This window comes from Echeneis naucrates, chromosome 5 (genome assembly GCF_900963305.1).
Source record: "Echeneis naucrates chromosome 5, fEcheNa1.1, whole genome shotgun sequence".
Classification (NCBI taxonomy): domain Eukaryota; kingdom Metazoa; phylum Chordata; class Actinopteri; order Carangiformes; family Echeneidae; genus Echeneis; species Echeneis naucrates.
The window spans coordinates 3,441,638-3,464,321 of record NC_042515.1 but is presented as its reverse complement, the minus strand read 5'-3'; the positions used below and the strand labels follow the sequence as shown (position 1 = coordinate 3,464,321).

At 46.0% G+C, this 22,684-nt stretch overlaps 3 protein-coding genes across 4 annotated transcripts; all 3 read left to right on the top strand.

The window, feature by feature from the left end:
* The first annotated feature begins 879 nt into the window (after window positions 1–879).
* On the top strand, window positions 880–4,152 carry snrpb (small nuclear ribonucleoprotein polypeptides B and B1). The gene is made up of 7 exons (XM_029502177.1): window positions 880–1,000; window positions 1,904–2,055; window positions 2,387–2,498; window positions 2,593–2,745; window positions 2,822–2,951; window positions 3,786–3,917; window positions 4,005–4,152. The coding sequence occupies exons 1-7, from the start codon at window positions 998–1,000 to the stop codon at window positions 4,043–4,045; spliced, it is 723 nt and encodes a 240-aa protein (XP_029358037.1). The 5' UTR covers window positions 880–997; the 3' UTR covers window positions 4,046–4,152.
* A 1,011-nt stretch (window positions 4,153–5,163) lies between these two features.
* Window positions 5,164–9,116, top strand: ctsa (cathepsin A). Of its 2 annotated transcripts, none has more exons than XM_029502175.1 (14): window positions 5,164–5,249; window positions 5,841–6,007; window positions 6,223–6,334; window positions 6,413–6,463; window positions 6,565–6,651; window positions 6,736–6,891; window positions 7,030–7,206; window positions 7,335–7,426; window positions 7,557–7,635; window positions 7,724–7,872; window positions 8,149–8,224; window positions 8,365–8,454; window positions 8,534–8,635; window positions 8,717–9,116. In XM_029502175.1, exons 2-14 carry the CDS (start codon window positions 5,841–5,843, stop codon window positions 8,798–8,800), a joined length of 1,422 nt encoding a protein of 473 aa, XP_029358035.1. In that variant the 5' UTR covers window positions 5,164–5,249; the 3' UTR covers window positions 8,801–9,116. The 2 variants fall into 2 exon arrangements, with proteins under 2 accessions (XP_029358035.1, XP_029358036.1); XM_029502176.1 differs by having other exon boundaries at window positions 5,193–5,310.
* Window positions 9,117–9,258: 142 nt separating this feature from the next.
* ralgapb (Ral GTPase activating protein non-catalytic subunit beta) lies at window positions 9,259–21,675 on the top strand. Its single transcript, XM_029502171.1, is given in 32 exon segments — window positions 9,259–9,506; window positions 10,454–10,638; window positions 11,194–11,396; window positions 11,485–11,651; window positions 11,750–11,927; window positions 12,055–12,186; window positions 12,279–12,397; window positions 12,695–12,745; window positions 12,939–13,055; window positions 13,155–13,202; window positions 13,289–13,428; window positions 13,841–14,025; window positions 14,027–14,215; window positions 14,294–14,461; window positions 15,504–15,618; window positions 15,713–15,848; window positions 15,945–16,006; window positions 16,178–16,253; window positions 16,376–16,512; window positions 16,603–16,785; window positions 16,917–17,065; window positions 17,185–17,354; window positions 17,580–17,683; window positions 18,202–18,357; window positions 18,460–18,645; window positions 18,750–18,908; window positions 18,983–19,142; window positions 19,189–19,305; window positions 19,412–19,498; window positions 19,572–19,656; window positions 19,715–19,854; window positions 20,991–21,675. Coding segments are annotated over 31 exon segments (4,248 nt in total). The 5' UTR covers window positions 9,259–9,506; window positions 10,454–10,482; the 3' UTR covers window positions 21,164–21,675.
* The last annotated feature ends 1,009 nt before the right edge of the window (window positions 21,676–22,684 follow it).

The window sequence follows — 22,684 nt, the reverse complement described above, 5'->3', positions numbered from 1 at the left end:
TATAACGTCCTTGACAGTTTTCTTATTTGACTTATTGAAGGAACTATTAAAGTCCAATAACAATCAAGAGCTACAATAACAATCGAGCACTCTAGGACCACAAGATTTTTTTGTAATTTTGTAATGCTCATAAATAAAATAAGTAATATAATGATATTTGGTTATATCACAATTTTAAGTGCTTGCACTCACACATTAATACCTGATAAATATTTAATGTTTTGTATTACAACATATACAACAAAAAACCACAAACAAGCAATGAGCTTGAAAAGAAATTTGAATGTGTAGTTGTAAAAGAGGAACTACAATAAATAATGCATAATCACTTCAGTTAAGGACTGTTAAGACAGAAACATTAATTATTTTTTAATGTTACTGGGAACAAAAACTATTAAAGTTCGTGGCATGAAGGTTTAAAACCTGATGATGAAAATTAACTTGGAGAAGTCTTTAGGCTGTCACATTACCACTCTGCACTTGGAGTTTTTTGTGGGAAGCAACTGGACCTCTTAATCTTGTTTGAAGACGTTTCGCCACTCATCCAAAAGGCTTCTTTAGTTTTTAGGGTCAATGCGGGAAACCCGGGAATTATAATATAATAGCTGGGTTTATATTTTATACACATTACTACACTTCACCAACCGAAAAAAACAAATGGTACTGAAATGTAGCCTGATAAAAAAGAAATAAAGAAATTGCCTATATATTGTTTTCATTAGGTTAATAAGCAGTTAAATTATTAATTACATTTTAACAGGCTAAAGGGAAACTGCGTTTGTGCAGGATATCAGAGAAGGAGCACTGATTTACTCAGCTGTAGGAACCTTTTACGTTCTTTTTTTCAGGTAGGAGCGCTTCCGCTGTGACACGCTTCACCCTACGTCATTTCCTGTATCCGTAGATAAAGACGGTCCCCTGCGGTTCCTTCCGCGGGTTAATTTTTTTGGGTTTGTTCGGTGAATCCGGGGGGATCGGAGCCATCAGAACCGCAAACATGGTGAGTTTCTGTCGGAGAGAGAGGCCACGAGACACCGGGTCCGGGATTATCGGTATTTTACCGGATCGTGGATTTTTGTTGTGATGATGGCGGGAGTTTGAATGAACGTCGGGTGAACGTCGGTTAAGAGCTGTAGCAACAACAGAATAATAATCAGTTCGTCCTCCGATATCCAGTATGAGGGTCCGGTATCAGACCCCCGGTCCGGTATCACACCCCCAGAGTCTGGAGTTAAACGTTTGTTTGCTTCATTAGCATCTTTGCTAGCTGCCCGGTGCTTGTGGTCGGTTTCCGGGGAGAAAGTCTCAAAGACCAGTGAACTTTGACTTCTGCCTCGGTCAAAGTTCAGCTTTGACCTGGAGTCAAATGCGGGTTCGGTAAACTGGACTGAATGGACTAATGGCGGCCCGACAACCAACAACCGTCCTCCAAGGCTAACCAGCTAATGCAGCTAACCCAACAATGGGTTCGGGCCGTAGACCCGGTCTGTGTGCTCCCTGAGGCTCACTCCCCTTTCTGCCAGAATACTGCTACAAAGGCTCAGGTTTACTGTCACATAGTGAAGTTACACGGGAGGGGAAGATGTTTGCAGACCCGGTTCTTCACAAACTGATTTGGTTCGGACCCTGTAGCTGCTGATCCAGATCAGATCTTTACATAGCTTGTTGAGATGAGACTGGGCTGTGAGCATCCGATTATCTCTGTAGAAAAGAGTTCATAGCTACAAATGTCCCCCGATCATTAGGAGACTTTAGGCCTGCAACAGTTTGACACCTGCAGGTTTGTGTCAGTGTAGATAGTTTGACCAGGTATCACGAGGAAGTCCTAATCTATGATAAACTTGTATTTGTGTCTGAGAGGAAAATGACATCACAATAACGCCTGTCTCTGATTTGTTTTCAGACGGTGGGAAAGAGTAGTAAGATGCTGCAGCACATCGACTTCAGGATGAGGTGCATCCTGCAGGACGGTCGCATCTTCATCGGCACCTTTAAAGCTTTTGACAAACACATGAACCTGATTCTGTGCGACTGTGACGAGTTCAGGAAGATAAAGTGAGTTCAAAAGTGAACCTTTCACTTAAACAAGCAGCTGATAATGATCTTTTGAAGCTGATGGTTGTCTTTTATTTATTTATTTTTTTTTTCCATGTTAAAGCTAAGTTTGACTTTTTTCCCCATTTATATTGACTCAGTAGTCACAAGTTTCACAAGTTTTCACAACTTTCTGTAACACGAGAAGAAGCACTCTCTGAGTCTGGATGTCAGAGAAGGCACCTTCTTCTCTCTAGTGCTTCTTAATGTCAATGACCATTGAGGCATGCTGGATAATGAGTTTTTTTTGTTTTTGTTTTTTTTCCCTCCCCCCTTTCCCCCCTTCATTCAGGCCGAAGAACTCAAAACAGCCAGAGCGGGAGGAGAAGAGGGTCCTGGGTTTGGTTCTGTTGAGGGGAGAGAACCTAGTTTCAATGACAGTGGAGGGCCCTCCCCCTAAAGATGTAAGTGTTTCTTGTTGCCAGGTAACAGAGTTCATCAATCTCTGCTCTTGTTGTAAACTGTTCATTGACGAGTTTTTCCTCTCCTGGTGTTCAGACTGGTATTGCCAGGGTCCCATTGGCAGGTGTTGCCGGGGGTCCAGGTGTAGGCAGGGCAGCAGGCCGTGGTGTCCCTGCTGGAGCACCGATGCCTCAGGCTCCAGCTGGACTTGCTGGGCCGGTCAGAGGTGTGGGCGGGCCTTCACAGCAGGTAACCATTGCAACGGCATCTCAACGATTGAGGTACATGTGTGTTCAGGTGATGACAACTCCATTTGTGTCCCCAGGTCATGACCCCTCAGGGCAGAGGGACGGTTGCTGCAGCAGCAGCAGGTGCAAGCATTGCAGGGGCCCCAACACAGTATCCACCAGGACGAGGAGCTCCACCCCCAATGGGACGGGGAGCCCCACCACCAGGTGAGAGGAGCATGGGGGTCATTGTCTGTACTGATGAAATCCAGTGTTTGCACGGCCTGTGTTGTGATTGCTTTGTTTGTTCTCTCGTTGGCTCAGTCAGTCTCCACTCTGAATCAGATTACTGATTCAGTTACTGTGCGACAGAGGATGTGGTTTATAGCCCATTATTTAGAAAAAAAAAACCTAAGAGAGAGAGCGAAGAGCTGGATAATGGAGAATGAAAACCAACAAGAGGCCTTGATTGTTGGCCACAGGAAGGGTGCAGGTGTGGATGACGAGAAAGAGCCTGAGCCTACTCAGCGAGTGCGTTTGCAGTTTGATGGGAATGCCACATTATTTTTAGGACTGAGAATTCCTGTTAACATTTCCTTCCCTGATCACCCTGAAAGACGGGCTTGATGCTTCTGCCTAGTTTGTAGGACTCGTATCAGATGACCTCTGGGGAGAGGCTGGACTTAACTGCCTCAGCTTTCTAAATGATGGCGACGCCGATTCTTCTACCACAGGCTCAACAATAAGTCCTAATTGGCGACATTGATACTATCCTGGAGCAGGAAACGCTGTGCCCAACTCATCATGTTGGTAGCACCAGTGCAATCCGAGAGCTGGTCTGCAGCCTCAATGCCAAAAATTTGGACTTAATTGTTCTAGAAAGTGCTTCCTGATTCTGTTGTTTCTGTGTCTGATGGAGTAGTTCCATCTAATCAGTCTAACGTGTCTCCATCTTTTCCTTTCCATCTTTATATTATAGCTGAGCCCCCCACCTCCTGTCAGCTTATTTTTAGATACCTTTTTGTGTCTTGATTGGCTCTTATTTGGCTCCTCCTCCTGCAGGTATGATGGGTCCACCCCCTGGCATGAGGCCTCCTATGGGTCCTCCAATGGGAATGCCTCCAGGTCCTGGGCGAGGAGCACCGATGGGGATGCCCCCTCCAGGCATGAGACCTCCGCCCCCTGGTATGAGAGGTAAGTTGTTTCCATGGATACAGAGATGATCTTAACTGTTGATATGAACAGATCATGGGACCTCTGATCTAAATTTTTTTGTTTTAGGACCACCACCCCCCGGAATGAGACCACCACCCCGGCCCTGAAGAACACTCTGTCATCGATCACCTGTTGTATAGGTCTTTTTCAAAGCTCTGCTCTGTGTTTATTTGTTTTTTTGTTTTTTTTAATAAAGTTTTCTCAGGATGTTTGATTTCACCCTGGTTGTGTATTATTTATGTTAACCAGTTTAGTGCTGGTCTGGATTAACAAAACAGAGCTCATATTATTAGATTATTGGCAACAGGAGTGAAATGTAGTTAAGATTAAAAAGTCTTACAGGTAGTGCAAATTCATAATACACACATGCTGCAGTAAAGCATTGTGTTCAGTGCAAGACATTCTTCACATCCCCCTTTAACAATTAGTATCAATGACAATTTGGGTAATTAATCTTGGATATGGTAACAATAAAAATTATATTGACAATACAAAATTGGTGATGACCTTCCTGCCAAATGTAATGTCAGTGCAAATACAATGGTGTAACAGTAAAATAGTTTCATGAATGACTCTTTCAACATAATCATTACTCACAATGTAAACTAACTAGGTCACAGGTTTGTAATAAAAGGTAGCTGAGCTACCAGAGAGAAACAGCAAGATGTTGCTGCGTAGTAGATGTTTATTTGCAGTTAGTTCCAGACTCTCCAAAGTTGTCTTTGTGTCAGGCTGTAATAATATAGCATGCCATAAAATTCAGGAAATATAAACTCACATTCCTTTATTTATTCCTTAATTTGTCCCACAGTTGGGTGATTGCCATGTGTATTATAACATTTTGTTAGTATAATTAAAACCATAAAATTATGAGTGAAAATAGTTAATTGTGTTTGGTTTGTGCCACTGGGGTTACTATAGTTAGTAATGAGTATTATTTCAATCATCAATACACAAGCTGATAAATATCTATTATTACACATGAATATTATTATTTTTTATAAGAAGTGAGTGTTAAAAATTAAGTTCAGTTCAATATTTAATCATTTAAAAGTTCAAAATTTCGCATCTCTGGTTTGAAAGTGTTTTAAGATGATACTCTTTTTTGGTTAATCACCCGTTTTTCTTTATCACAAATACTTCCATATCTTTGTTTAAGAAGTAAAATGTTTGACGGAAAAGCAGAAAGTAAAACAGCGGCGAGAGTTCGGTCACGTGACCAGCAGCTGGTCACGTGACCGCCTCTTGATTAACGGCAGCTGCAGTCACAGTTTCACCGGAGAGCGGAGACACCGGCCGGACTGACTGACGGTGAGATTCACCTCTCTGTCAGCCACAGACTGCTTTTTATCCGACAGGAGTTCATTCAGAGGTCTCCTTTACATTCATTTGTTTATTTATTTTTTTTGGCTTGTTGTTGTTGTTGTTGTTGTTGTTAGCAAGTAGCCGGAGCTAATGTGTTTACGGATTCAAACTAAGTAAATGTGAAACGTGTTTGAGTGATCAGGTAGGAGTTAAACTGCTCCCCTTCTGTTGTCATGTGCTCTGTAACTTCATGTAAAAAATAACTAAATCTGAATTTAAAGGGCCAAATATTTGGTAAGTTTAAAGAGAGAGAGAGTTTTGTGTTAGTCAGCTGACAGCAGCCACCATAAAGATTAGTTCCTCTTAAATCATTTTTTCTTTCTAACCATAATCCAGCACTTTACTTCCGTAACACTTCCTTTCAGGTTCCTCCAGCCCTGCAGCGCCCCCTGTTGTGTAAATCTGCTTTGTGATGTAACTGGATGTGTATAGCACTGAGGTGTTTAAATATTTGGTGTGGTGTCTCTTTATTTTATTTTTTTTTGTGTGTATTTTTGGGGAATTGTTTCACTGGTGTCCTTTCGGCTTTGATTTCAGATGCAGCTGTCGTTGTTGGTGTGTTGCTTCCTGTCCTCCCTTCTCGGCGCTGACGCAGCTCGGGATGCAGATGAGATCACTTACTTGCCCGGTCTGTCCAAACAGCCGAGCTTCAGACACTACTCTGGCTACCTGAGTGTGGCTGATGGAAAACACCTGCACTACTGGTCAGTACCTGAGACTCACATCTGATTTTTATAGTGTTCATTTCTGATGCTGCTTTATTCTCAACTGATTAATAAAATATTGGATGCCACAACTAGTTTTATCACAGAGCACTATGTAGAAGAAAACTGAATGTGAAAACACCTGTGTTATCTTGCTGTGTGTCCTATGTCCACCTGGATGTTGGGACCTCACCTGAGCGTGTGCTTATTTTCAGGTTTGTGGAGTCTCAGAACAAGCCGTCCTCTGACCCGATGGTCCTCTGGTTGAATGGCGGCCCAGGATGCAGCTCCTTGGATGGACTGCTGACTGAACATGGGCCCTACCTGGTTGGTAACATCTGACTCCGCCCACTTAATCCGCACTCACCTGTGTCCGTCTTGATGCCTTCTGACCTCTGATTTCAGATCCAAGACGATGGAATGACGCTCCAGTACAACCCGTACTCCTGGAACAAGGTTGGTTAGAAGGCTCTGCATGCCATCACGTGGCTCAGAGTTGGTCATATGATTAACGTGTCAGCTTTCTGAAAGCTGATTGGCTCTCTCTGTCCGGACAGATTGCCAACATGTTGTACCTGGAGTCCCCCGTTGGAGTTGGCTTCTCGTACTCTGACGACAAGAGATACGCCACCAATGACACGGAGGTCAGTGACGCACCTGGAACTCGGGTCCCTATTTCCTCAGGGCTTCATGTCGTAAGTGTCTCTCTCCCCCTCCCCTTTCTACAGGTGTCAATGAACAACTACCTGGCTTTGAAGGAGTTCTTCAGACTATTTCCAGAATTCAGCAAGAATGAGCTTTTCCTAACTGGGGAGAGTTACGGAGGAATCTACATCCCAACACTGGCTGAGAGGGTGATGGAAGACACCAGCCTGAACCTCCAGGTGAAGCTCCAGACGAAGCTCCAGACCTGCATTTGATAATTTTCTCAAACGTTTTAGGCACTTCATACTGCAGGGTGAAGACGGAGGTTTTTCGTATGAAGCATTAACATGTTATCCTTGTCTTGCCTGCTGTGTTAGGGTGTTGCTGTGGGAAACGGTCTGTCGAGTTATGAGATGAACGATAACTCTCTGGTCTACTTTGCTTACTACCACGGCCTGCTGGGAAGTAAACTGTGGAGCAGTCTGCAGATGTTCTGCTGCAAAAACAAGACGTGCAACTTCTTTGAAAGTGAAGACAAGAACTGCAGCGCCATGGTGAGTTTGAATGAGCTTCAGCTTTTACACCTGCAGCCATAAATGAAATCATGTCTAATCATCTAATGTAGATTAGACAAGATGTGTTTATCCAGTCTGTTGTGGGTTAAACCCTGGTTTGTCTTCAGGTTTCTGAGGTTGAGGAAATTGTCTACCGCTCAGGACTGAACATGTACAACCTCTACGCTTCTTGTCCAGGTGGAGTCGGCCAGAGAGTCAGGTGAGCTGTGACCTTTTGACTGCTGACTCATCACAGCAGGCGCAGTTTTAATTTTCTGAACAAATGCAAGCTTGTCGCACTGCTAAAACAGCTGTGTGGACCACGTAATTCTAACTTCAGTTATTATCAGTGTTGATAAAGGTGAGCTGGTGATCAGAGATCTGGGAAACTCGTTCATTAGGCATCCATGGACCCAGCTGTGGAATCAGGTGAGCGTGAAGTCACCTGTGAAATTGCATTAAATCTCACTCGCCTGAGTTTTTGATTCATACTTTTGTTTTTCTTCTGACTGTGTAGAAGTTACGAGGGCTGGCAAATATCCACCTGTCTGTCCGTCTGGACCCCCCCTGTACCAACTCCACCTCCTCCACCCTCTACCTGAACAACCCTTATGTTAAGACTGCTCTGCACATCAGTCCAAAGGCGCTGGACTGGGTCATCTGCAGGTAATGCACAACCTGAACTCAGCTCGGTCCCTTTGAGCACTGTTAACCTGTAAGGCCTCAGTGCTGAGCTTCTGGACTGGGTCACCTGCAGGTCATTAAAACAGCCACACCTGGTGACTCATTCATATGCCCGCCATTTGCAAGAACCTGTGTGTACTTGTACATAGCTATAGATTTCTTCCACTAGCCACCTAACACTACACCTGCCTCACGACAATGTTGTCTGTTTTCCCTCTCCCCTACTGTGATTTGTCCCTCTGACCTGCCTTGTTTCAGTTCTGAGGTGAATCTGAACTATGATCGTCTCTACATGGATGTGAAGAAACAGTACCTGAAGCTGCTCTCTGCTCTGGTCAGTGAACACACCTGATTTCCCCCCCCCCCCCCTTTTTTTTATTTTATTTTAGTTTTTTTTCCAGATAAACCCACTGAAGAGCACAGGCCACAACCAGACCTCCTTCAGTTTTTAACAGAACTTCCTGTTTTTTGCAGAAGTACCGGGTGCTGGTGTACAACGGAGATGTGGACATGGCCTGTAACTTCATGGGAGATGAGTGGTTTGTCGAGTCCCTGCATCAGCAGGTAACTTCCTGTTCAAGTTGCTCCCCATTAAGTGCGTCCCACAGAATTTCTCTTTAAATTAGACTCGGGTGTCTCTCAGGTGGAGGTTCAGAGGCGTCCGTGGCTCTACAATGACGACGATGGTAAACAAGTTGGAGGCTTTGTGAAAGAGTTCGACAACATTGCTTTTCTCACTGTCAAGGTAAACCCCTTCATGAGCTCTCACTGACTTTCTTCCCCTTGTGCTCTCTTCTGCTGACCTTTGACCTCTGTCCTCCTGCAGGGTTCTGGTCACATGGTTCCATCAGATAAACCAATTGCTGCCTTCACCATGTTCAGCAGATTCATCAAGCGAGAACCTTATTGACTTCTGACCTGCTTTTTTTTTTTTTTTTTTTTTTTTTTTGTATGCTGCTGTCATTTTGTTTTTTCTTTTGACGCACTGCCAGCCAATCGGTACAGCTTTCTCTTGTACAGATAATTGTTACAGGAAATTAACTGTCAACCTCAGCCAATCACTCACTTGAATATCTTGGCATCCTCTGGTTTTGGTTTTCATGCACTGACATCAGTCTGTCTGTCCTTGTCTATTTTTGTTACTTTTGAATGTGAAATTTCTTTCTTTTTAAAATGGGGGGGAGAAAAAAAAAAACAATAAATTTTTGTTTTAAACAAAGACAAAACTTTGCATTTCATCTACTTTTGGTACGTCTGAGGAAGAACCTCGACCCAGAGTGGTTTTTAGTTGGGCAGACTTGTTTCCAGGCTGTATTCAAAAGAAACATCTCACAGTGAGCTTTAAACACTCAGACTCGCCTTGCTTGTTGACGCTGCATCAGGCCACTGTTGACTGTAAACTGAAACGGTGCCACTGTACACAGTCCTGTACTGTCACCTGCCAGTCACATCTCAGAGCTGCTACTCAACACAAACCAATGCTTGAAGACTTGACTTTTCCCAGCAGACCCTGAAGGCATCTTCAGGAGGAGGGTTGTTTTTGACCTTCAGCGTGGCTGAATTCAATTTCATTGTTTGTGTTCCCACCTTTTTTGCTCAACGACTCACCTGAGCAGGTAGGAATCTTCATTTAAATCTGATCTTAATCAGACTGAACCATTTAAATCCCTGATCGTGAAGAGTTCACTGTCACAATTTGAACCTGTCTTTATTGTGTTGAACTGTAAACTCTGATCTGTCTGTGACTTTGTAGCAGATGTCAGTTGTCCTGTCAGGACTGGGTTTACTGATGATTCCCATATCGCTTCACCAAATTCATTAAATCACCCTTTTGTGTCTACTTCTTAAAGTTAACTTACCAGTTGGAGGGAAACAGTAATTCAGTGGCAAACTTTTTGGGTTGTCTTTCCAAATCTTTTTACTGTTTAGAGTTTTTTTTTTTTTTTTTTTTTTTTTTTTTTTTTTTTGAGTGAAAATCTTGTTTTTCTCTTTAACAAATTTTCTAAAGTAATGTTAATGACTGGTTAAAACAGCAATAAAAGCTAAACTAAAAGTGGAATTTAAGTTTTATGGAACATTTTTGCAAATTTTTCATTTTTTTTATTTTTTTTTTTAAACTGTCATCCATGTAGATTTTAAAATGGAACACAGTCGACATTTGGCTTCAGCATCTTGACCTGTGGACTGATTAGTACACAATGTAAAAGGTTTTTTTTTTTTTTTTTTTTTTGAGTTGTTGAAATATTTCTGAACAGCACCTTTAAACGACATCCAGGAGGGGCACTCTGAACATGAACGTTTCTAAAGAGGGAGACGAAGTGTATGAGTCATCTTTTAACGATTAATGAGCTACAGTTTGTTTCAGTATCTGTGCTGTCAGACATTCATCAAAGTAAATGTGAAGTGATTCAGGAGTTATGTTTCAGTCTATCCAAGTGCCTCATGATAAATGTAGGATCAGTAACTGAAAAGACGCAGCGTTGACCTGTGATGACCCTTTAACCTTACAGGAAAAAGAGAAGCCTGAAGTTTTTTCAGCAATAAAAAAAACTGTCTGTCTCAGGTTTGCAGGTGAGCTGTGATTTCAGTGACATGGACCAATCACTGTCCAGTGGGCGGGCTCATGTGAGCGTGCTCAACTGTTTCCCGCCTTCTGTGGGCAGAGACATTGCTGTGGCCGTGCTGAAGCCCCTGGGAGCCAGACTGGGAAACCCCAACAGCCACAGCCAACTGCATACAGAGGGACAGGTGTGTGTGTGTGTGTGTTTGTGTCACCTGCGTGGAAAGTTAAACACACACTCAGGTGTTGAACTGTAATCAGTGTTGGGTTCTAAGAATTAATTATTCACAGAGTTGTACAGTTGTGTGGCTGTTGTGCTCCTTATGAAAGTCCAGGGGAGAAAACAAAGAGAAACAGAATCCAAAGAATGTCTAAATCAAAAGCAGTGAGCCATTGAGAACTGATCAGGTCCCACAGCACAAGATCTCTTTTACGACCATCAGTTGGACACAGTTGTCTATGGGGAAGTTGTTCTACCTCTGACATGCTTTAATAGCTCAGAAAAGGTTTTCCGAGTGAGTTTTTGACATCCTTCCCTTAGGCAGGCTGAAATGTAGGAACCGCACTCCACATTTTGGTTCACATCCACGCTTCTTCAAAATTACTGGTACTGCTACTTTATCTTGTTTTATTTCTACTGCCAAGTTGTACATATATAAAGATCTGTCTCTCCTTTCAAATCTGAAATACAACATTTAATTGACTGTCACAATCTGGCTGCTTAAAAATCTGTTTGTCTCCAGGTGAAGTGGACGATGGAGGTGTTGTGTTACGGTTTGACTCTCCCATTGGATGGGGACACCGTCAAGCGCTGTGTTGACGTCTACACTGATTGGCTGATGGCCCTGGTTTCCCCAAAAGATTCAATCCCCCCACCAATCAACAGGGAGCCCAACCGATACGTCCAGAAGATTCTCAGACACCTGTGCAGTCTGTTTCTCACCAGGTTGGCCGTCAGAACGAGCCTTTTTTGTTTGTTAGGTCAGCTGTGTTTGTTTATATGATGAAGTCTGATCTCTCTGCTGCCTCCTCAGGTCAGACCAGGTGAGTCCGGTCTACCTGTCTCTCTGTCAGCAGGTGTTGTTCGCAGTTCAGTTACTGGCTAGAGAAAGCACCACGATGAGCAGAGACACCTGGGACAGCCTGCTGCACTTCCTCCTCCGCATCAACCACGCCCTGCTGGCCCCGCCCACCGCCACAGGTAAGACAGACTGCACCTCCTTTTGTGTCCTCGCTCGCCTCCAGGCAGGTGATGCGTCTGATCAGTTTTCCTCTGTGTCTCACCTGTCCGTCCCCCAGCAGGCGGTGTGTCCGACCTGTCGATGGCGGTCCTCTTTGAGGTGTGGTTGCTGTCTTGCTCTCGGTGTTTCCCGTCTCACTCTTTGTGGCAGAGATGCAGACAGATGTTGAGCTGCTGGCGACATCAGCCCGCCGTGGTGGACCAGTGGAACCGAGTCGTTGCAGCTTTGACCTCCAGGTTTGAATCCATCTGCTGGTTGTTGTTCTGCAACAATATGTTATATTGTTGTTGTTAGTATGTTTTGTTATGTTGTATGCATTATTTTTGCGTTGTTCTTGCTGTTTTGTCGTTATTGTGCGTTCAGGCTGTTGTTGCTGACCTTCGGTCCGGCCTTCCCTGAGTTTAAAGTGCCAGATGAGGACTCAGCTCTGATCCCAGCACACCTGGACGATGACAGAGTCCCTCAGACCTGGTTCAGGTTCCTGCACATGTTCAAGTAACACAACTTCAGATCTCTCAGAAGCTTCTTTGAATGTTTGTGGGCACTTCGGTCTGCAGATGTCATGACTCACTATCTGCTCCCTCCAGTCACTCCGTCGATGTTGGTTCCTCTCAGGACGAAGTGTCAAGAGGAGGAGACCATCAGCAGCCAAAAATCTTCTTCAAAGCCATGAGAGGAGTCAGCACACTGGTTGACGCCTTCCTGGGTAACCTCTGACCTCTGCTGCCCCCCCGGCCAGACCACTCACTGACTACTGTGTTGTTTCTCTACATTTCATTCAGCAGTATATTGATTTATTTTCCTGTTAGGTACTCATTAGTCTCACTTCATTTACCTGGAAATGACATCTAGAAATTTAAAAACCAAAGAAAAGCTCCACCACAGTTACATTGTACTCTTCTATGGTTATGTAGGGAACGAGGAGTAAAACGTTTGTTTGGACCAACAAGTGAACAAAATGTGCGTCCAGTAAATTCACTTCTCTTTCATTTTATTTCTGCAGGCATGTCAAAGGTCAACAAGGAACCAAGCGAGCATCTGCTGCCAAACGCTGGTACAGATTTTTACCTATAGAATATTATAAGCATTACCTACACTGGTCCACACACATTATTTACAGACAGCGGTATATACACACACCCCCTACACACGCTGCTCCACAGACATTGCTACACACATTTTGTCTATTTTCATTGGTACACATCCTACCCATGTACCAAAATACCTTATTTGATGTGTTTCTCCAGGACAGACATCAGGAATCCATTTCAGAGACCGGTTGATGTCTCTCGGTAAACCGGATAAACCCAAACTGACCAATAAGCCAATCAAAACAGAGCCAGCAGGACCAGAATCAGAACTTGGTCTAGTCTTCTGAAGTTAATTTTTTTTTGACCACATGAATCAAACTCAAACTTTCAGATTGAGGATGTTTCTTTTACACCTCTCTCATCTCCTCCCAGGTGTTGCTGTGACCTGGAGCCCCTTCAAAGACCGCATCCCCTCCTACGGTAAGCCCAGCCCCCCTGCCCACCCGCCCTGATTTGATCTGTAGGGTCAGAAACAAGGTGGCACACCTGTTGTGTGTTCTCCTCAGGCTTCTCCAGGCCTCGTTCAGGCAGCGCCCCGCCCACCCCAGTGAACACACAGAGCGCGCCCAGTAGCGCTGTCTCAGCCACGTCGCCTCCTCTGCACAGACGAGCCAAGCATGTACCCAAGGCGCCCAGCAAACCTGCGGTACGTTCCTTTACCTGTCCAGGTGCACAGTGAGAAGACGGTTCACTGTCCGCCCACAGATCATGATACGATGATATTTTCATGGTGGTATTTCTGTTAAAGCATAAATAATGAATGAATCAAGGCTTCTTTTATCCTCAAAATCTTTTACTTTAATTTATATATTCCATACAACACGTTCCCTAAATGCTGGTAAAGGGCTGAATTGCTCTTTGAAGATCATCAGGACTAGTTGTGTCTTTCAGGCTAGCAGCAGCTTCCCTAATGGTGTCCTGTGCTTTTATCTCGGAGACATTTCAGCTGCTAATCGATGATGTTTTAATTGGAACACAATCATTTTCTCTCTGAGTTGAAATATGTTGTGCGTTTTTTCTTGCTCGTGTTTGAAACGTGGACTTCCTCTTCCTCTCAGGTGTCTTTCTCACCACATCACTGGAAGTCTTCTTCCCCTCCTCCTCCCTCGCCTCCCACTCTGTGTTCCAGTCCCCGACCGTCCCCGTCCCCCCTCAGGTGTAACGTGGACTCCCTCCTGCACCTGTTCGGCGGCTGGTTGTTCGATGCTGCTCTGATCAACAGAGACCCCGCTCTGTCCGGTCAGTCCTGCAATACTGCACATAACAGACACAATACACGTACGACAGGGATTAACGTAGCGTCCCTCAGCAGGTGATGTCAGAGTGATGTCAGAAAAGTGGGCAGCAGGTCGAGCTGAGGCCTGCGGGACGCTCTGCAGGATCATCACCTGTAAAAAGACAGCCGAGGACATCCTTCCTGTCTACCTGTCCAGGTATGTTTTCTTACTGTGCAGCCCTCCCTGTACTTCCTGTGAGTCCTGATCTCGGTCCTCCCCTCTCTCCCCTCTCAGGTTCTACATGGTTCTCCTGCAGGGTCTCCAGGTCGGTGAGGGGGCGTCCCCTCCTGTTCTGGCCTCCATTTTGCTGAACTCCACCTGTCTGTTCTGCTGCGACCTGAGAGGAGTCACTCTTCTGTTCCCCTCCTTCACCTCAGCTCTGGAGAGCGTGCTGCTCGACAGGTACTGCAGATACTTCACCACCACGCCGATATAAACTTCTGCTGAGGCTCAGTGAGACCTTGCTTTGGGTCAGGTGGCTTCTAAAGCTGTGACCTAATGTGATGCTAACCTGAACACTATACATGCTGGATCAGGACGAGACAGAGATCTTCCATGAATCCAGTTCATATCTCACTAAAATCAAACTCACACTTCCAAGCTTCCCTTCCCTCTTCCTCCCTCAAACTGAGGATATTTGTGTTTTAATACGAGTTCCTGCTGCACAGACAAACACTAGTCAGCAGCTCTGGCTCCGGGCAGACGGGCTGTGAAGCCGGTGTGTGGGATCCTGGGGGACTCTGATGTTTCAGATATTATGACCCACACTGATGTGTAGCTCGGTAGCTCTGTCCTTCACAGGTAACCACCCACCTGAGCTGTGATCCAGCACACTGAGTCAGAACAGCAGAGCTGGAGGGCTGCAGCTTTTGTAACCACACTGTCTTTAACCTCGTGAGTCATCAGAAGCAGATCTGAAATCAGTCCGGACCGACGTGTTTTGTGATGAAAGCTGATCCTCAAATCGATAAAAGGTTGGACCAATTCTCAGTGGATAAACACCAGACTGTATACAAAGATCTGTAAAGTGAAGCCAACACTGAAGGTCCTTAAAACTACATCAGGGCGCCACTACTAGAGGTCAGATGTGCTGAAGTCTATGGGAAAATGTCCCTGTTTCTCTCTCTAATTTATTAGCTCAGTAAATGTTCTCCTAATGAGTTCATGGTCCCATTTAGAGGAAAGTAGACCATAAAGCAGGTTATGCATCAGGCTGTCTGGTATGCAGAGAAATCACAGAGCAGGTCAGATCCGCTCCTCGCTCCTCCTCAGCTCCACCTTTTTGTCCAAATATTGTTTCTACCGGCCGACCCAAACCGGCGGATGATGTAACGGTTGGTTGTCACTCGTACAAACATGATTTTGTTTCCCCTCCAGGTCCGATCAAATCCCCTGGTCTGCAGGTAACTCTCTCTCTCTCTCTCTCTCTTTGTCTCTCGTCCAGAGAACTGTTAAAGTTTAAGAATTTTGTGAGTCCAGTGGATCTGAGACGAGCCTCCATCCTCATCCTGCTGTCCCTGCTGCCCCTCTCTCTGCAGTTTGGCTCTGTCCAATCAGAGGTGACCTCCCACCCACCTGGTCAGACATGATCTGGAGCTCGCAGGTAAACTAAGACCATCCAATAATAACTTTTCACCTGCTCGTTGTGCTCAGGTCTTACTGGACCGGCAGTTCTGTGGTGATGATGTCACGGCAGCAAACCTCCTGTCTCTGAAGCCCCGCCTCATAAGCATTATGATTCGAGCTCTGCAGACGGAGAGCAATGCCGCCAACACGCAGCTGATCCTGGGTCAGTCATCGATCCTGGTCTCTGTTCATTGGTTGAAACATTACAACTTTAACCACAAACCTGACTCTTTTAATGGTCTCTGTTGAACTGATGCAGCCGCCATATTGAACCTGGTTCAGGACTTGGCTCTGCTGCAGGCCGCAGCACAAACCCAACAGGTGAGGTTACTCCTGATTTACAGTCTTTGGCGTGAAGGATCGGCGGTATAGATGAAAGATGGATGTGTTTATGAGTTATGGCTTTTAACTCCCAAATTCGAAACACTTCATCCCTGAGTCCAGTTGAATGTTTGTGCCAAATATAATGACATTTTCTGAAAAACTTCTCAGTCCCAGCATGGTGGAACCAGCGGTCCCAGGTGGACTGGGGCAACCAGTGGGCACAGAAGAACCAGAGGAACCAACAGTGAGTGATGATCCTTCGATTATTCATTCATTATTGCACTTGACTTAATTTTTCGCTCAACACGTCTTGGAAATCTGAAAGTGGATTGTGTATTTTGTGTGTTTGTATACATGTGTGGTCAGCAGCTGTCCAATCAGACACAGCAGGGGATGTATGGGTTAAGTGTGTGCATTTGCTGACTCAGCGTCTGACGTCTCAGTGGAAGAACGAATCAGCAGTTTGTCTTTCTGCACTGGAAGTACTGGGAGGACTGGGAAAGGTGGACACACACACACACACACACACACACACACACACCTCCTCCTCCCCGTCCTCCCTGTGTCTGTAACCTGGGGGTGTGGTCTCACAGGTGGAGGTGCGGGTGGAGGAGTCTGAGAGGAGGCGAGCAGTCAGTTCTGTCTGTTGTTACATCGTGTTTCAGTGCAGTCGTCCTCCTCCTCTTCACTCCAAAGATCTTCACTCCATCATCGTCGCTGCTTTTCACTGCCTGAACATCTGGTTAACTCAGCACCCCGCAATGTTGGACCATCAGGTAACTAACCAAGAGCTCACTGATGTTTGTTTTCTGGGTCATGACCACTTCAAGCATACACACATATATTCATTTGTGTGTGTGTATATACATATGAATACTCATCGTTGTGTGTTTTTTTTTTTTTTCAGGAGTGTTTATTGGAGATCCTTGAGATTGTGGAATTGGGGATTTCAGGCAGTAAATCCAGACAGGAGCAGGAAATGAGGCGTAAAGAAGAGAAAGAGCTGAACCCAGCCTCTCAGAGAGTGAAGGAAGCAGCTGAGGCCACACTGAGCTGGTGAGTAAAACGACACATCCACACCTGGAACAGGCTCCGCTGTTTCCTCAGATTACCGATTGTCGTTCTGTTTTTCTTGTTCTTTTCTAACACAAATGCGGTCTTTGTACATATCTTAGTGTCATGCAGGCCTCAGGGAGGTTCCCGGTTATTGGAGGTTCGCTGAACGAGGACGCTCTGATTGGCTCTTCTAGTCTGAGCGACAGCTGTGTGAAGAAATTCAGATATTTCGTGGTGGACAGCTCGGTGATTCTGGCCATCCTGGAGAAACCGCCAGGAACTGAACAGGGTTAGTCTCAAATCACTAATCCAGATCCAGATAGAGAGAGACATGCCGACCATCATACAGCAGCAACACAACTATCACACAGTGACCCACACATCTCAAACTACCAGGCAGATATTCCAGTGGTTCCTTGAAAATTTCTGAAATAATCATATATTTCATTGAACATAACTCAACTGATTGTATTTGTATTCATAAATATACTGACCACTCGTATCATGTGTGCAGCATCGAGTCCATCGCTCACAGTTCTGATCAGAGGACCTTCAGGGTGTCGCTCCTGGACTCTACAGCTCCACCTGGAACCCAGAGAGGGAGGAACACATGTAGAGGTCAGCACAAATCAGCCACAATATCATGATGGGTCAAAACCTCCTACACTAGACCGCCAGCCTCAGAACTGGACCACAGAGCAACGGAAGGAGGCGATCTGGAAAAACCGTTCATCTGAATGCAGTCCAGCATCTGTGGGATGTGCCGGACCAACGAGTCTGATCCGAGACACCACAGCTGACCTTCAGAGGTCTGGGGGAGTCTGGGCCTTAGAGGTTCAGGGCTGTTTTGGCAGCAAAAGGGGACCAACGCTGTATCGGGCAGGAGGTCATAATGTTATGGCTGATCGGTGTAAACAACAATGGTGAAAGAAGGAAACACGCTTTGGGATAAATGTAAAGCTTTGCATTGATCCAAGACTTTGGGTGGATTATGTTTAGTGTTTAAAAGTAAAATTATAAAATCTTTAATATTATCCAGGGAGCAGTTTAATATGTCCCGATATGGGAGCTGCCTGGGGGCGTGGCTTTGTGATGACATCAGTGTTTTGTCTCCACTTTCTCTTGAACTTTTGCAGGAAACTCTAATCCCCGAACATCGCGGGGCTGCCCAGGAGGATTCTGGGATACAACATGGTGTCAAACATCAGCTGTTCCCTGAAAACACTGACAGATTTCCCTCAGTCAAAGCAGATCAGAGCATCTCAGCCCTGAACGAAAACACGACTGAGGAGGTAGGAACCCCAGCCAGGTCCAGATCCTGGTCTGACCCGGAACCGGAACCCGATGATTTTAGGTCTTAACCCGTGAGGTTCAGGTGTAGGCTCCTGTTTCAGGTGCAGCAGCAGTTGGAACGAGTGCGAGCGATGTTGAAGAGACAGCGACAGGTTGAGGATCGGCTGCACGCGAGTGGTCATTCAGTTGTCATGGCGACCTGCAGGCCGCCACCTCCAGCCACCAACTTTCAAACAGCGAGACTCTTCCTGTCCCACCTAGGCCTGCTGACGCCTGAGACCCTGAAGGTACAGAGGACACGCGGTGCTTCAGGGACTTCTTGATTTATTTACACCGTTATGTCCGTCTCACCTGTCTCCGTCTCACCTGACTCCGTCTCACCTGACCGCAGGATCCAGGTACCAGCGGTGTCCCAGCTCAGCTGCTGTCTCTGAACTCGTCTCTTCCAGGATTCGTGGAGGATCTGAGACGTTTGGATCGGATGCCGTCCAGAAACTGCGACATTGCCTTTATCTTCTGCATGAGAGCGGGACAGAGGACGGATACGGAGGTCAAACACACCTGTCCGCTGCCTACTGAGGTCAAACACACCTGTCCGTCTCTGATCTATCTCTCTCCCTGTAGATCTTGAAGAACGTTGAGTCCAGGTGCGGCGTCCCGTCCCACTTCCTGGACTTCCTCTCTTCTCTTGGGTGGCCGGCGAAGGTCGGGAAACGACAGGGCGGCACCAGGTCCAGCAGCCTGAGTGAGCCCTCTGATTGGTCCATATGCTCAGTGATGTCACGTGAGGTCACTCACCTTTAACTGACTGGGTGTTTTCCGTTTCCCAGAATTCCCTGCTGTGCTGGGCGACAGCGGAGGGGGTGTGTTTAACGGACAGAGATTCGTCCTGATGTTTTCGGACACTCTGACGGAGCTCACCTTCATCGTCCCATCATCATCCCACAGTCAGTGTCTGCTGAGGAGATGCGAGCAGACAGTCAGTCTGGTGACGTCAGTAGTGACGTCAGTAGTCGAGCATATTAAATGTTTCCCTTTTTTTGTTGAACACAGTTGCTTGGTTGAAGAGTGAAGAAGAGGCGTCCTCCAGCTCTGAATCTAAACTCCTTATAGTTTGGGTTGAGCGGTTCGAGGACATCGGTAAATATCTTCACAACAAACGAACTGACTAACTTTGTATCAGCAGAGACTTCAGTGTGACTTTGCGTTTCAGAGAGTTTCCCTCTGTCCGATCTGCTGTCGGAGACGAAGACGGGAAGAGCGGCGGGGTAAAACACAGACAGCCCTTCCTCTGACCAGCACTTCATTGTACTCTTTAACAAAGCGCTGACTTCTGTCCATCAAACTGTCTGCCAGAGGCCCAGACGTCCAGCTGGTCTTCATCCATCCTCTGAATACTGGACTCTACCGGATCCGTTTCCTCGAAAACACAACCAGCAAGTTCAGTTCAGTTTTTCCATTAGTCGACGGGAGTTTGGCCAGCAAGAGGTCACTAGGTAGGTCTGTCTGTCTGTCTGACTGTCTGTCTGACTGTATGTCCCTCCGTCTATCAATCTGTCTGACTGACTGTCTGACTGTCTGACTGTCCATCCCTCCGTCTGTCAATCTGTCTGTCTGTCTGTCTGTCTATTTGAGTGTCACCTATCAGTTAGTCTGTCTGTCTGTCTGTCTGTCTATTTGAGTGTCACCTATCAGTTAGTCTGTCTGTCTGTCTGTCTGTCTGTCCCTCTGTCTATCTGTCTATCACCTTTCTGTCTGTCTGTCTGTCCCTCCGTCTGTCAATCTGTCTGTCTGTCTGTCTGTCTATTTGAGTGTCACCTATCAGTTAGTCTGTCTGTCTGTCTGTCTGTCTATTTGAGTGTCACCTATCAGTTAGTCTGTCTGTCTGTCTGTCTGTCTGTCCCTCTGTCTATCTGTCTATCACCTTTCTGTCTATCTGTCTATCACCTTTCTGTCTGTCTGTCTGTCCCTCCGTCTGTCTATCTGTCTGTCCCTCTGTCTATCTGTCTCTCTCTCTCTCTGTCTGTCTGTCTGTCCCTCCGTCTGTCTGTCTGTCTATCTGTCTGTCCCTCTGTCTAGCTGTCTCTCTCTCTCTCTGTCTGTCTGTCTGTCCCTCCGTCTGTCACAGACATATGCAGGTTCACATCAGAACAAATTAAAAGCTGTTTGGACTCCATTCCAACATGACTTTCAGAGTTAGTGACAGCTCTAACACACACCAGTCCCCGCCTAACTCATTTAGCCGTTCGATGCCGGAAGGAAGACCATCAAAGTAAAATTGGTGTCTGGTCAGTGTTCCCCCTAATTCAGGCTGGCACGTCTCCGGCTGCTACATCTGGTGTTGTCTGTCTGTGGCAGCGAAAACAAGAAGCTCAGATGAAGACATTATAATGATGTGAACACCTCATTATTGTCTCTGTATGTACTCATTTTCTATCTGACTGGTATATTTTCACTTCATTGTCGACCCATTTTATCTGGTGATAAATCCAGAACCCTTTTTGGACCTGGATCAACCTGGTCAGCTGTAACGAGCTGTCCAATGACGAGGAGGTGAAAAAAATGTTTATCCTCAGTGCGAAAGTTTTCATTTTAACCATTTCATCACTGAAGACAATCTGACTGTCTCCAGGTTTCCTCGTCAGGGAGATGGTCATCAACTGTTGCCAGCGGAAACGGTTGGAGAGTGACTCCGCCCCTCCGCCTCACATCAGCAGGAAGCACGCGATCAATGACATCATCCTTCGCTATCGCAACCACTGCTCAGAGCCCGCCTTCTATTCGGCCCTGTTTCGTGACCTCTGACCTGTCCCCACCTTCCTCCGCCCAAACCAATGCCTCCTATCACCATGACAACATTATTGCTGGTTAACCTTTAAGAATTTAGCAGAGGCTTTTGAAAAGTTGTAACAGTCTAGAAGAACCGTTAGAAAGCATTAGACACAAAAATCACTGTTATCTTCCATTTTGATGGAAGCCTGCAGGACTACAACCACCACCGACTGGCAGCGGGACGCTTTGAAGGTGTGAGCTGTTGGCAAACACGTGAAAATAGGATGATGTCAGCAGTGTCCAATAAAAGGTGGATGTCTGTGTTAATGTGTGTTTCATGTTGAAAGCTCACAGTCACCATTCAGCAGCTGAGTGACGTTCCCCTCCATCGCCTCCATCCTCCTCTCACTTTCTTACTCCTCTTCCTCGCTTCCTGCGCCATTTCTTTCTTTCTACACTTCCTTCTTTCATCTCCTCCACTTTCCCCTCCTCTTCTTCCTCACTTCCTTCTTTCTCCTCCTCCACTTTCCCCTCCTCTTCTTCCTCACGTCCTTCTTTTTCCTCCTCCACTTTCCCCTCTTCTTCCTCACTTCCTTCTTTCTCCTCCTCCACTTTCCCCTCCTCTTCTTCCTCACGTCCTTCTTTCTCCTCCTCCACTTTCCCCTCTTCTTCCTCACTTCCTTCTTTCTCCTCCTCCACTTTCCCCTCCTCTTCTTCCTCACTTCCTTCTTTCTCCTCCTCCACTTTCCCCTCCTCTTCCTCTTCTTCCTCACTTCCTTCTTTCTCCTCCTCCACTTTCCCCTCCTCTTCTTCCTCACGTCCTTCTTTTGTCTCCTCTACTTTCCCCTCCTTTTCCTCTTCTTCACTTCCTTCTTTCTCCTCCTCCACTTTCCCCTCCTCTTCTTCCTCACTTCCTTCTTTCTCCTTCTCTTCCTCTTCTTCCTCTTCTTCCTCACTTCCTTCTTTCTCCTCCTCCACTTTCCCCTCTTCTTCCTCACGTCCTTCTTTTTCCTCCTCTACTTTCCCCTCCTCTTCCTCTTCTTCCTCACTTCCTTCTTTCTCCTCCTCCACTTTCCCCTCTTCTTCCTCACTTCCTTCTTTCTCCTCCTCCACTTTCCCCTCCTCTTCTTCCTCACGTCCTTCTTTCTCCTCCTCCACTTTCCCCTCTTCTTCCTCACTTCCTTCTTTCTCCTCCTCCACTTTCCCCTCCTCTTCTTCCTCACGTCCTTCTTTCTCCTCCTCCACTTTCCCCTCCTCTTCCTCTTCTTCCTCACTTCCTTCTTTTTCCTCCTCCACTTTCCCCTCCTCTTCTTCCTCACTTCCTTCTTTCTCCTCCTCCACTTTCCCCTCCTCTTCCTCTTCTTCCTCACTTCCTTCTTTCTCCTCCTCCACTTTCCCCTCCTCTTCTTCCTCACGTCCTTCTTTTGTCTCCTCTACTTTCCCCTCCTTTTCCTCTTCTTCACTTCCTTCTTTCTCCTCCTCCACTTTCCCCTCCTCCTCTTCCTCACTTCCTTCTTTCTCCTCCTCTTCCTCTTCTCCCTCACTTCCTTCTTT

Excerpts from the sequence above, each read along its gene's own strand:
- snrpb (XM_029502177.1), top strand. Across the intron at positions 2,952-3,785 it reads ACGGGGAGCCCCACCACCAG|GTATGATGGGTCCACCCCCT; the intron begins GTGAGAGGAGCA and ends CTCCTCCTGCAG. Across the intron at positions 3,918-4,004 it reads TCCGCCCCCTGGTATGAGAG|GACCACCACCCCCCGGAATG; the intron begins GTAAGTTGTTTC and ends TTTTTGTTTTAG.
- ctsa (XM_029502175.1), top strand. The coding sequence starts at position 5,841 with ATGCAGCTGTCGTTGTTGGTGTGTTGCTTCCTGTCCTCCCTTCTCGGC. Across the intron at positions 8,225-8,364 it reads TGAAGCTGCTCTCTGCTCTG|AAGTACCGGGTGCTGGTGTA; the intron begins GTCAGTGAACAC and ends TGTTTTTTGCAG. Across the intron at positions 8,636-8,716 it reads TTGCTTTTCTCACTGTCAAG|GGTTCTGGTCACATGGTTCC; the intron begins GTAAACCCCTTC and ends GTCCTCCTGCAG.